This window comes from Cololabis saira, chromosome 9 (genome assembly GCF_033807715.1).
Source record: "Cololabis saira isolate AMF1-May2022 chromosome 9, fColSai1.1, whole genome shotgun sequence".
Taxonomy (NCBI): Eukaryota; Metazoa; Chordata; class Actinopteri; order Beloniformes; family Belonidae; genus Cololabis; species Cololabis saira.
In genome coordinates this window covers 5,119,165-5,131,911 of record NC_084595.1, presented here as the reverse complement: position 1 = coordinate 5,131,911, position 12,747 = coordinate 5,119,165, and the positions used below count along the sequence as shown (strand labels likewise).

Sequence of the window (12,747 nt, the reverse complement as noted above, 5' to 3'; positions counted from 1 at the left end):
TAAAAGTGTGTTGAGAAGGAAAATTAAAAGAAAAACTGAAAGAATATCAATATAAGCCAGGGGTCGGCAACCCAAAATGTTTTAGATCCATGTTGGACCAAAAACACAAAAAACAAATATGTCTGGAGCCGCAAAAAATGAAAAGTCTTGTATAAGCCTTAGAATGAAGACAACACATGCTGCATGTTTCTATATTAGTGGGGGAAGATTTTTTTTTTTTATTATGCACTTCGAGAAAAAAGTCTAAATGTTGAGAAAAAAATCGAAATGTTGAGAGAAAAGTAGAAATGTCAAGATTAATGTGGAAGTACAATCTTGAAAAAAAGTCGAAATATTGAGAAAAAAGTCGAAATGTCGCGGAAATAGTCAAAATTTCATGAAAAATTCTAAATGTTGAGAAAAACATTGAAATGTTGAGAAAAAAGTCGAAATGTCAAGATTAAAAAGGAAAGGAAAAAGGAAGCAAAAAGAAAAAAAGGAAAAAAGAAAAAAAGAGAAAAAAAGAAAAAAGAGAAAAAAGAAGAAAGGGAAAAAAAAAAAGGTAAAACATTTTTGAAAAAAAAGCTCCAGGAGCCACTAGGGCGGCGCTAAAGAGCCGCGTGTGGCTCTAGAGCCGCAGTTGCCGACCCCTGATCTAGCCCTACAGAGCGAGGGTTTTCAGATATACACTAGCTGACCGAGGCCCAGAAAAATTTCCCAGAATGCTTTTCGTCGTCATTTGCAGACTGAATCAAAAAAAAAAACATGGCGGACATTTCTTATTTTTTAGTGAATAAAATCAATATTTTGAGTTAGTTTCTGCATAAAAATGCGTTTTCATTACATTTCTAGCGAGAAATATATATTTTACTTTCATAATATTCACTCAGTGAATGTACATAATCACTCGTTTGCCTGTTGTTGCAAAGTCTTTTTCAAACCTCGCCAGAATAAAGGCTGATTTATGGTCCCGTGTTACACCAACGCAGAGCCTACGGCGTAGGTTACGCAGCGCCGCGCGCCGTACGCCGTGACCTACGCCGTGACCTACGCCGTAGGCTCTGCGTTGATTTAACACGGAACCATAAATCAATGAAGACAACACCTGCTGCATGTTTCTATATTAGTTATAACTGGGTCCTCGGCTGCAAATGTAGCGTTCTAATGTCTTTCCACATGATTTTTTTTGTTACGCGAATCTACGGAAGAGTATTAGGGTCAGGCAGGAGAGAAATAAAAATAATATTTGAGAGGAGGAAGATTTTTTTTCATTATGCACTTCGAGAAAAAAGTTGAAATGTTGAGAAAAAAGTTGAAATTTCGAGAAAAAAGTCGAAATGTCGAGATTAAAAAGGAAAGGAAAAAGGAAGAAAAAAAGAAAAAAAAGAAAAAAGAAAAAAGAAGAAAATAAGAAAAAAAAGAAAAAAAGGAAAAAAAAGAAAAAACGGAAATAAAGAAAAAAAAGGAAAAAAGAAGAAAAAAAGAAAATAATAAAAAAGAAAAAAAGGAAAAAAAAGAAGATTACTGTTGAAGTACAATTTCGAGAAAAAAGTTGAAATGTTGAGAAAAAAGTCAAAATGTCAAGAAAAAAGTCGAAATGTCGAGAAAAAAGTCAAAATTTCGAGAAAAAAGTCGAAATGTCGAGATTAAAAAGGAAAGGAAAAAGGAAGAAAAAAAGAAAAAAGGAAAAAAAAGAAGAAAAAAGAAAAAATAAGAAAAGAAAATAAGAAAAAAAAGAAAAAAAGGAAAAAAAAAGAAAAAAAGGTCAAACCTTTTTAAAAAAGCTCCAGGGAGCCACTAGGGCGGCGCTAAAGAGCCACATGCGGCTCTAGAGCCGCGGGTTGACGACCCCTGATATAAAGCCAATACAACTCAGAAAACAATGATGAATACTGTAAAAATGAGTCGGCAGATCTGTTTTTAATCATTTGATTTCTGGCAAACTGCAACTTTTTTACCATGGGGATTTTGGAATTATTGGCAAACAAATATGTCTGGAGCCCCAAAAAATGAAAGGTCTTGTATCAGCCTTAGAATGAAGGAACACATGCTGCATGTTTCTATATTAGTTAGAACTGGTTCCACGGCTGCAAATGTAGCTGCTAATGTCTTTCCACATGATTCTTTTTGGTACGCAAATCTACGGAAGATTATTAGGGCCAGGCAGGAGAGAAATAAAAATAATATTTTAGAGGAGGAAGTTTTTTTTTTCATTATGCACTTCGAGAAAAAAGTCGAAATGTCGAGAAAAAAGTCGAAATGTCGAGAAAAAAGTCGAAATGTCGAGATTAAAAAGGAAAGGAAAAAGGAAGAAAAAAAGAAAAAAAAGAAGAAAAAAAGAAAATAAGAAAAAAAAGAAAAAAAGGAAAAAAAAGAAAAAATGGAAAAAAGAAAAAAAGGAAAAAAAGAAGAAAAACGAAAAAAGAAGAAAAAAAGAAAATTGTAAAAAAAGAAAAAAGGGGGAAAAAAAGAAAATTACTCTTGAAATACAATTTCGAGAAAAAAGTTGAAATGTTGAGAAAAGTTAAAATGTCAAGAAAAAAGTCGAAATGTCGAGAAAAAAGTCAAAATGTCGAGATTAAAAAGGAAAGGAAAAAGGAAGAAAAAAAGAGAAAAAAGGAAAAAAAGAAGAAAAAAGAAAAAAAAAAATGAAAAAAGAAAATAATTAAGAAAAAAAAGAGAAAAAAAGGAAAAAAAACAAGAAAAAAAGGTCAAACCTTTTTGAAAAAAGCTCCAGGAGCCACTAGGGCGGCGCTAAAGAGCCACATGCGGCTCTAGAGCCGCGGGTTGACGACCCCTGATATAAGCCAATACAACTCAGAAAACAATGATGAATACTGTAAAAATGAGTCGGCAGATCTGTTTTTAATCATGTGATTTCTGGCAAACTGCAACTTCTTTACCATGGGGATATTGGAATTATTGGCAAATTAATATGTCTGGAGCCCCAAAAAATGAAAAGTCTTGTATCAGCCTTAGAATGAAGAAACACATGCTGCATTTTTCTATATTAGTTAGAACTGGGTCCTCGGCTGCAAATGTAGCTGCTAATGTCTTTCCACATGACTCTTTTTGTTACGTGAATCTACGGAAGAGTATTAGGGCCAGGCAGGAGAGAAATAAAAATAATATTTGAGAGGAGGAAGATTTTTTTTCATTATGCACTTCGAGAAAAAAGTCGAAATGTCGAGAAAAAAGTCAAAATGTCGAGAAAAAAGTTGAAATGTCGAGATTAAAAAGGAAAGGAAAAAGGAAGAAAAAAAGAAAAAAAAGAAGAAAAAAGAAGAAAAAAAGAAAATAAGAAAAAAAAGAAACAAAGGAAAAAAAAGAAAAAAAGAAAAAAGAAAAAAGAAGAAAAAAAGAAAATAATAAAAAAAGAAAAAAAGGAAAAAAAGAAGATAACTGTTGAAGTACAATTTCGAGAAAAAAGTTGAAATGTTGAGAAAAAAGTCAAAATGTCAAGAAAAAAGTCGAAATGTCGAGAAAAAAGTCAAAATTTCGAGAAAAAAGTCAAAATGTCGAGATTAAAAAGGAAAGGAAAAAGGAAGAAAAAAAAGAAAAAAAGGAAAAAAAGAAGAAAAAAGAAAATAAGAAAAAAAAGAAAAAAGGAAGAAAAAAAAGAAAAAAAGGTCAAACATTTTTCAAAATGCTCCAGGAGCCACTAGGGCGGCGCTAAAGAGCCACATGCGGCTCTAGAGCCGCGGGTTGACGACCCCTGATATAAGCAAATACAACTCAGAAAACAATGATGAATACTGTAAAAATGAGTCGGCAGATCTGTTTTTAATCATGTGATTTCTGGCAAACTGCAACTTCTTTACCATGGGGATATTGGAATTATTGGCAAATTAATTTGTCTGGAGCCGCAAAAAATGAAAAGTCTTGTATCAGCCTTAGAATGAAGACAACACATGCTGCATGTTTCTATATTAGTTATAACTGGGTCCTCGGCTGCAAATTTAGCTGCTAATGTCTTTCCACATGACTCTTTTTGTTACGCAAATCTACGGAAGAGTATTAGGGCCAGGCAGGAGAGAAATAAAAATAATATTTGAGAGGACGTTTTTTTTTTTCATTATGCACTTCGAGAAAAAAGTCGAAATGTCGAGAAAAAAGTCAAAATGTCGAGATTAAAAAGGAAAGGAAAAAGAAAAAAAGAAAAAAAAGGAAAAAAAGAAGAAAAAAGGAAAAAAAGGAAAAAAAAAAGAAAAAAAGAAAATAATAAAAAAAGAAAAAAAGGAAAAAAAAAGTTGAAATGTTGAGAAAAAAGTCGAAATGTCGAGAAAAAAGTCAAAATTTCGAGAAAAAAGTCAAAATGTCGAGATTAAAAAGGAAAGGAAAAGGGAAGAAAAAAAGAAAAAAAAGGAAAAAAAGAAGAAAAAAGAAAAAAGAAAAAAAGAAAATAAGAAAAAAAAGAAAAAAAGGAAAAAAAAAAAAGAAAAAAGCTCCAGGAGCCACTAGGGCGGCGCTAAAGAGCCACATGCGGCTCTAGAGCCGCGGGTTGACGACCCCTGATATAAAGCCAATACAACTCAGAAAACAATGATGAATACTGTAAAAATGAGTCGGCAGATCTGTTTTTAATCATGCGATTTCTGGCAAACTGCAACTTCTTTACCATGGGGATATTGGAATTATTGGCAAATTACGTACAGACACAAAATTAGTATTTTTCCAAAGTACTAACGCTAAAGTCCTATGACTTAACGTCAATGGCAGTACACGAGAGGCACAACCTGAGTCCAGATTCACATGACATCAGTGCAGATGCAGACGTCCTGAGCAGACGTGTGTAATCCTCCCGAGCAGACGTCTGTAATCCCCCCGGAGCTCAGACTCAGCCCGTGTCCGCTCCCTGGTTGTAGACGGACCACAGGCTGACCCGCTGGTCCTTGGATCCGGCCGCCAGCAGCCTTTGTTTGGGTTCCCGGTGGTCGGAGAAGGCCACGCTGAGCACCATGTCACTGTGGTACTGGAGCACGGCCAGCGGCCGCAGCTTCTTCCAGCCAAAGATCCGCACGCGGTGGTCCCAGCCGGCCGATGCCAGCAGCCTGCCGTCGTCACGGAGACACAGCTGGGAAACCCCTGGATTCACCATCGTCAGAGAGTCCTGCAGCTGGAAATCACACAGAGAAGATAGAAAACAACATCTTTATACGCGTTAAAAGCATAAATCTACTCAATGCAAACACCCAGAACGCTAAGTAGGGATGGGCGGTATGGAGTAAAAAATGTATCACGATAATTTCTGGCATTTATCCTGATAACAATAAAAATGAGGATAAAAAAAATACCAATTCAACTCTTTCTTTCTTTCTTTCTTTCTTTCTTTCTTTCTTTCTTTCTTTCTTTCTTTCTTTCTTTCTTGCTCATTTCTTTCTTTCTTTCTTTCTTGCTCATTTCTTTCTTTCTTTCTTTCTTTCTTTCTTTCTTTCTTTCTTTCTTTCTTTCTTTTTTGCTCATTTCTTTCTTTCTTTCTTTCTTTCTTTCTTTCTTGCTCATTTCTTTCTTTCTTTCGTGCTTTCTTTCTTTCTTTCTTTCTTTCTTTCCTCTTTCTTTCTTTCTTTCTTTCTTGCTCATTTCTTTCTTTCTTTCAGGCTCATTTCTTTCTTTCTTTCTTGCTCATTTCTTTCTTTCTTTCTTTCTTTCTTTCTTTCTTTCTTTCTTTCCTCTTTCTTTCTTTCTTTCTTTCTTTCTTTCCTCTTTCTTTCTTTCTTTCTTTCTTTCTTTCTTTCTTTCTTGCTCATTTCTTTCTTTCTTTCAGGCTCATTTCTTTCTTTCTTTCTTTCTTTCTTTCTTTCTTTCTTTCTTTCTTTCTTTCTTTCTGGCTCATTTCTTTCTTTCTTTCTTTCTTTCTTTCTTTCTTTCTTTCTTTCTTTCTTTCTTTCTTTCTTTTTCTTTCTTTCTTTCTGGCTCATTTCTTTCTTTCTTTCTTTCTTTCTTACTTTCTTTCTTTCTTTCTTTCTTTCTTTCTTTCAGGCTCATTTCTTTCTTTCTTTCTTTCTTTCTTTCTTTCTTTCTTTCTTTCTTTCTTTCAGGCTCATTTCTTTCTTTCTTTCTTTCTTTCTTTCTTTCTTTCTTTCTTTCAGGCTCATTTCTTTCTTTCTTTCTTTCTTTCTTTCTTTCTTTCTTTCTTTCTTTCTTTCTTTCAGGCTCATTTCTTTCTTTCTTTCTTTCTTTCTTTCTTTCTTTCTTTCAGGCTCATTTCTTTCTTTCTTTCTTTCTTTCTTTCTTTCTTTCTTTCAGGCTCATTTCTTTCTTTCTTTCTTTCTTTCTTTCTTTCTTTCTTTCTTTCAGGCTCATTTCTTTCTTTCTTTCTTTCTTTCTTTCTTTCTTTCTTTCTTTCTTTCTTTCTTTCTTTCAGGCTCATTTCTTTCTTTCTTTCTTTCTTTCTTTCAGGCTCATTTCTTTCTTTCTTTCTTTCTTTCTTTCAGGCTCATTTCTTTCTTTCTTTCTGGCTCATTTCTTTCTTTCTTTCTTTCTTTCTTTCTTTCTTTCTTTCTTTCTTTCTTTCTTTCTTTCTTTCTTTCTTTCTTTCTTTCTTTCTTTCTTTCTTTCTTTCTTTCTTTCTTTCTTTCTTTCTTTCTTTCTTTCTTTCTTTCTTTCTTTCTGGCTCATTTCTTTCTTTCTTTCTTTCTTTCTTTCTTTCTTTCTTTCTTTCTTTCTTTCTTTCTTTCTTTCTTTCTTTCTTTCTTACCACGAGATGACACATTTCTTACCGTGGGGTTTTTTTTTGACGGTTTATCGTGAACGGTAAAATATCACCCGTTCCTAACTCTAAGTAATAGATTCTGTGGAAAAAACAACCAAACAACCTTATTACACAAGCAAAGGGGATTAAAAAAAAGAAAACCAAGATAAAAATAAGGTCAGTGAATGGTTAAAACCCGGCTGTGTGGACATTTGTGACCGACACAAACATGAGTAAGGAGATCCAAGCGAAAGCGGCTGGAGGTCTGTTGAATCTGGCCGTGGACTCCAGGGACTCCATCATCGGCCGTAAAACATTACGGCACAAGAGCCACGAGTAAAGTTTTCTGAGCCCCATTATTTGGTTTGTGGTTAGCACGTCAGGGCAATGAGTTACCTGTGTGACAAGTTTTCAAGAAAAAGAGAGACCATCTTGCTGAAATGCTTGTTTGCAGAGACCGTGTTTCTTTAGGCGTCTGATGAATTACGCTCACACTGAAAGGTCTGGTCAGCGTGTGAAGAGTCCCGATAAATACGCTCCGTAACAACGTCGGCCTGCTAAACATTATCCACAGCCCCCCTCTCCCTGTGATCTACAGTGTCCCAAGGACTATATCAATCTCTTTAAAGGGGCAACATTCTGACATATTATAACGAATGGCGCCTATGATCGCTATCTAAAGGGTTCGTGGGCATTCCAGGGGAGCGAACGTGCTCTTCCTGCCGGGCGGGGGAATCTCGGCCGGATCGCTGCGCGAGCTGCAAACATCTGGATATGGGGGCCGTGATCGAACTGGACAGCGTAAAATTGACTTCATAAGTCGTGTCTAGGGAAACTAATGGCCTTGGATGGGAGGAGATGTTGGGGAGAATGTATCTGCATGCTCCTGTTCTGGGGCAGAAAACCCTCCACAAGCTGCATGTGGAAGATATAAGCCAGGTACGCACAGCCCAAGTGGATAAAGGGGAATGCAAGGGAGAGGAAAAGCAGGGAGGAATGTCATTGATCATGCATAACAAAAAAGCAAGTTAAACTCAAAGCGGTCAAGGATGTACGGAAGAGTATTAGGGCCAGGCGGGAGAAAAAATAAAAATAATATTTTAGAGGAGGAAGATTTTTTTTTCATTATGCACTTTGAGAAAAAAGTCGAAATGTTGAGAAAAAAGTCAAAATGTTGAGAAAAAAGTCAAAATGTTGAGAAAAAAGTCAAAATTTCCTGAATAAAGTCGAAAATGTTGAGAAAAAAGTCGAAATGTTGAGAAAAAAGTCAAAATATTGAGAAAAAAGTCAAAATTTCCTGAATAAAGTCGAAAATGTTGAGAAAAAAGTCGAAATGTTGAGAAAAAAGTCAAAATGTTGAGAAAAAAGTCAAAATTTCCTGAATAAAGTCGAAAATGTTGAGAGAAAAGTCGAAATGTCGAGAAAAAAGCCGAAATGTATAGAAAAAAGTCGAAATGTCGAAAAAAAAAGTCGAAAAGTCGAGATTAATGTTGAAGTAGAATTTCGAGAAAAAAGTCGAAATGTTGAGAAAAAAGTCGAAATGTCGAGAAAAAAGTCGAAATGTTGAGAAAAAAGTCAAGATTAATGTTGATGTACAATTTCGAGAAAAAAGTCAAAATGTCGAGAAAAAAGTCGAAATGTTGAGAAAAAATGTTGAGAAAAAAGTTGAAAAGTCGAGATTAATGTTGAAGTAGAATTTCGAGAGAAAAGTCAAAATGTTGAGAAAAAAGTCGAAATGTTGAGAAAAAAGTCGAAATGTCGAAAAAAATAAATCGAAATGTTGAGAAAAAAGTCGAAATTTAGAGAAAAATGTCGAGAAAAAAGTCGAAATGTTGAGAAAAAATGTTGAGAAAAAAGTTGAAAAGTCGAGATTAATGTTGAAGTAGAATTTCGAGAAAAAAGTCGAAATGTTGAGAAAAAAGTCGAAATGTTGAGAGAAAAAGTCAAAATGTTGAGAGAAAAGTCGAAATGTCGAAAAAAAAGGGGAAATGTCAAGAAAAAAGTCGAGATTAATGTTGATGTACAATTTCGAGAAAAAAGTCAAAATGTCGAGAAAAAAGTCGAAATGTTGAGAAAAAAGTCAAAATGTTGAGAAAAAAGTCAAAATGTTGAGAAAAAAGTCAAAATGTTGAGAAAAAAGTCAAAATTTCCTGAATAAAGTCGAAAATGTTGAGAAAAAAGTCGAAATGTTGAGAAAAAAGTCAAAATATTGAGAAAAAAGTCAAAATTTCCTGAATAAAGTCGAAAATGTTGAGAAAAAAGTCGAAATGTTGAGAAAAAAGTCAAAATGTTGAGAAAAAAGTCAAAATTTCCTGAATAAAGTCGAAAATGTTGAGAGAAAAGTCGAAATGTCGAGAAAAAAGCCGAAATGTATAGAAAAAAGTCGAAATGTCGAAAAAAAAAGTCGAAAAGTCGAGATTAATGTTGAAGTAGAATTTCGAGAAAAAAGTCGAAATGTTGAGAAAAAAGTCGAAATGTCGAGAAAAAAGTCGAAATGTTGAGAAAAAAGTCAAGATTAATGTTGATGTACAATTTCGAGAAAAAAGTCAAAATGTCGAGAAAAAAGTCGAAATGTTGAGAAAAAATGTTGAGAAAAAAGTTGAAAAGTCGAGATTAATGTTGAAGTAGAATTTCGAGAGAAAAGTCAAAATGTTGAGAAAAAAGTCGAAATGTTGAGAAAAAAGTCGAAATGTCGAAAAAAATAAATCGAAATGTTGAGAAAAAAGTCGAAATTTAGAGAAAAATGTCGAGAAAAAAGTCGAAATGTTGAGAAAAAATGTTGAGAAAAAAGTTGAAAAGTCGAGATTAATGTTGAAGTAGAATTTCGAGAAAAAAGTCGAAATGTTGAGAAAAAAGTCGAAATGTTGAGAGAAAAAGTCAAAATGTTGAGAGAAAAGTCGAAATGTCGAAAAAAAAGGGGAAATGTCAAGAAAAAAGTCGAGATTAATGTTGATGTACAATTTCGAGAAAAAAGTCAAAATGTCGAGAAAAAAGTCGAAATGTTGAGAGAAAAGCCGAAATGTTGAGAAAAAAGTCGAAAAGTCGAAATGTCGAAAAAAAAAATCGAAATGTCGAGAAAAAAGTAGAAATTTCGACTTTATTCACGAAATTTCTACATTTTTCTCGAAGTGCACAGTAAAAAAAATCTCCCACTCTCATATTTTCTTCTCTTGCCTGGCCCTAAAACTCTTCCGTAAGGATGTGCTTTCCTATTTGTTTTTTTTTGTTCTTGTTGGTGGTTTTTTGGGGGATAATTAGATCATCATTGTTGGTGTAACCAGTGTGAAACAGTGTGCGTCTGCTTAGACCAAACAAGACGGATAAACAGATACAAAAAAAACCCTGTGGAGGGAAAGATTATTTGGAGCTTTGTTATTACCTCAAGTATTTGGTATGCCCCTACCTTTCCCCATCTGGTCTGCATTAGAGGCCTGATAATGATGGGTTTAAGTGTCTGTTTTTGTTTGTTTTGCTTCCCATAGTTTGTGTCAGGAAAAGGCATTTGTTTCATTTAAGGGTCAATTGCGAGCAGTAAATGGCTAATGATGTAGTAATGGTCATTCAGCAAGGCTGCCTGCTTAATTGTTTTTACTTTCTGTCTGAGAAAGTGAGGCGAAAACGTTGTGTGTGTGTTTTTAAAAAAAAAAGAAAAAAAAAGGCTGTCCTTTGCTATCACTGAAAATAAATGATGCTCATGTTGCAGAAACGCTGGTTCCTAAACCACCAGAGATCAGCGTTTATTCTGAGATTTCTTGTCTGAAGACAACAGCGCTGGAACAATCGCTTCATTCGTTGATTGGTAAATAAACATAAAAAGGAACACATAATTACTTCAAGTTCACATTAATTATGTTGCCTAATAAATCAGAAATGTATCTGCTGATTTCTTTGAAGCACAGCCAAGAATTAATTATTCATTAAAGGAAAACAAAACTTAAAGTATCACATAGGACTTTACAAAAACCTAGATCTACTATTTATAAAGTGTTCTTGCTTTTTATTTAATAAACCACTGAAGAGTTTATCAGTTGTGCAGAAAAATGCTACAGGCAGCTCATGTAATATTTATTTTAACGTGTTTACTCTGAAACTGCTGGAGAAGAAACGCAGTTCTCGGATGTAATATAATAAAATAGGGGTTAAAACTCTTAGATGGTCAATTCGATTTGAAATAATTCTGGTTATATTGCCTAAAGTATGTTTGAATTGTGAGTATTTGACATTATGAACCTTGACAGGAAACAACTATTTGTCAAGTGAAGCCGAAATAGTGCCGTGGTGTTCCTAACAAAGCACAGGCTCTCCCGCTGGGAGATGGAAACGGAGCTGGTGTGTCTCGTGTTGTAGCTGCAGAGACGAGCATCGTGTTACTGTTGTTACTGTTGTTACTGTTGTTACTGTTGTTACTGTTTTACTGTGAACCTGGTCCTGCACGGACAAGCATCGTGTTAGGCTCAGTCCCAATCCCCCCCTAGTCCTACTTTTCAGTCCTACCCCTAAATTTTGCGCGTTCCCGTGAGGGTAGTGCAGGGTTATAATAGTTTTGAATTTTTCATTTTAGATTAGCTTTATTTCGTTTTGACCTTTTCTCCTTCAGTTCAGTTAGTTTTAATTAGTTTTTAGTGTGGGTTTTCTAGTTTTTATTAGTTTTTATATTTTCAAAATGCTTAGTTTTAGTTTAGTTTTAATTAGTTTTAGTTTTAACGTCATGGACCGTGAGGCGTTAAGGTGCCGTAGCTGCCAGTTGGAGATAAACGGCTAGAGCGGAATAAATTGATCATACCAAGAGTTTTATATTGACAGGGACGAAAACGGAGGAAATTATATCTATAATTTCAGTTCGTTTTAGTTAGTTTTCTAAACACACAATATAGTTTCAGTTAGTTATCGTTTTTGTCTTTTAATTTTTGTTTTTATTTAGTTCAGTTAACGAATTTGTTTTTTCAATTTTAGTTTTCGTTATTTCGTTCGTTTTCGTGAACGATAATAACTCTGGCGTAGTGGTGTCCCAATTCCTCTTTTCACCTAGTGGTAGTGGCTTAAACGAGGGTTAGGGGGCATCAATCTAGCCCTACAGAGCGAGGGTTTTCAGATATACACTAGCTGACCTAGGCCCAGAAAAATTTCCCATAATGCTTTGCAATGCGTCGTCATTTGCGGACTGAATAAAAAAAAAACATGGCAGACATTTCTTATTTTTTAGTGAATAAAATCAATATTTTGAGTTAGTTTCTGCATAAAAATGTGTTTTGATTACATTTCTACGGTGGCCGAGACCCGCCATTGCTGAAAATAAAAGTAACGCTGCAAACAGTAAGAAACGCTGCAAATATAAAGAAACCCCGCTGCAATAAAATAAAAAAACAACGCAAATAAAAAAGTCACAACGTAAGTGAATTACCAGGGACTATTTTTGCCGATGCACCGGTGTTGCACATTAAAAATTACACGTAGCGACGTTGAACACTAACTTTTTCACTTATTTTCTTGTTCGTTGTTCTTCTTATTCCTCGCTCTTCTTATTTATTCCTTTTCACTTACATTCTCTTCGTCTTATCCTTCTCCTTTCACGTAAAAAACACCGGTGCATCGGCAAAAATAGTCCCCGGTAATTCACTTCCTGTTGTGGCTTTTTTATTTGCGTGGTTTTTTTTTAATTTGCAGCGGCGTTTCTTTATATTTGCAGCGGCGTTTGTTTTTATTTACAGCGTTTATTTTTTTTGCAAAGCGTTTATTTTATTTGCAGCGGCGTTTATTTTTATTTGCAGCGCTTCTTTAATTTTCAGCAATGTCGGGTCTCGGCCACCTTACATTTCTAGTGAGAAATATATATTTTACTTTCATAATATTCACTCAGTGAATGTACATAATCACTCGTTTGCTCGTTGTTGCGAAGTCTTTTTCAAAGCTCGCCAGAATAAAGGCTGATTTATGGTTCCGCGTTACACCAACGTAGAGCCTACGCCGTACCGTAGGCTCTGCGTCGATTTAACGCGGAACCATAAATCAGCTCCCGAGCCGGCAGGCAGTTCTCATCCCGAAATATTCGGAGCAAATTTCTTAACAGGCGTAGCTAC

At 34.8% G+C, this 12,747-nt stretch overlaps 1 protein-coding gene across 1 annotated transcript in view; it reads right to left on the bottom strand.

Moving 5' to 3' along the window:
- Positions 1-4,784: 4,784 nt before the first annotated feature.
- Positions 4,785-12,747, bottom strand: part of gnb1l (guanine nucleotide binding protein (G protein), beta polypeptide 1-like) — a 65,843-nt gene continuing 57,880 nt past the window's right edge. Inside the window, exon 6 of the mRNA XM_061729797.1 lies at positions 4,785-5,095. Within this exon, the coding sequence (XP_061585781.1) occupies positions 4,817-5,095 (279 nt within the window). The 3' untranslated portion in view covers positions 4,785-4,816. The remainder of the gene's footprint in view (positions 5,096-12,747) is intronic.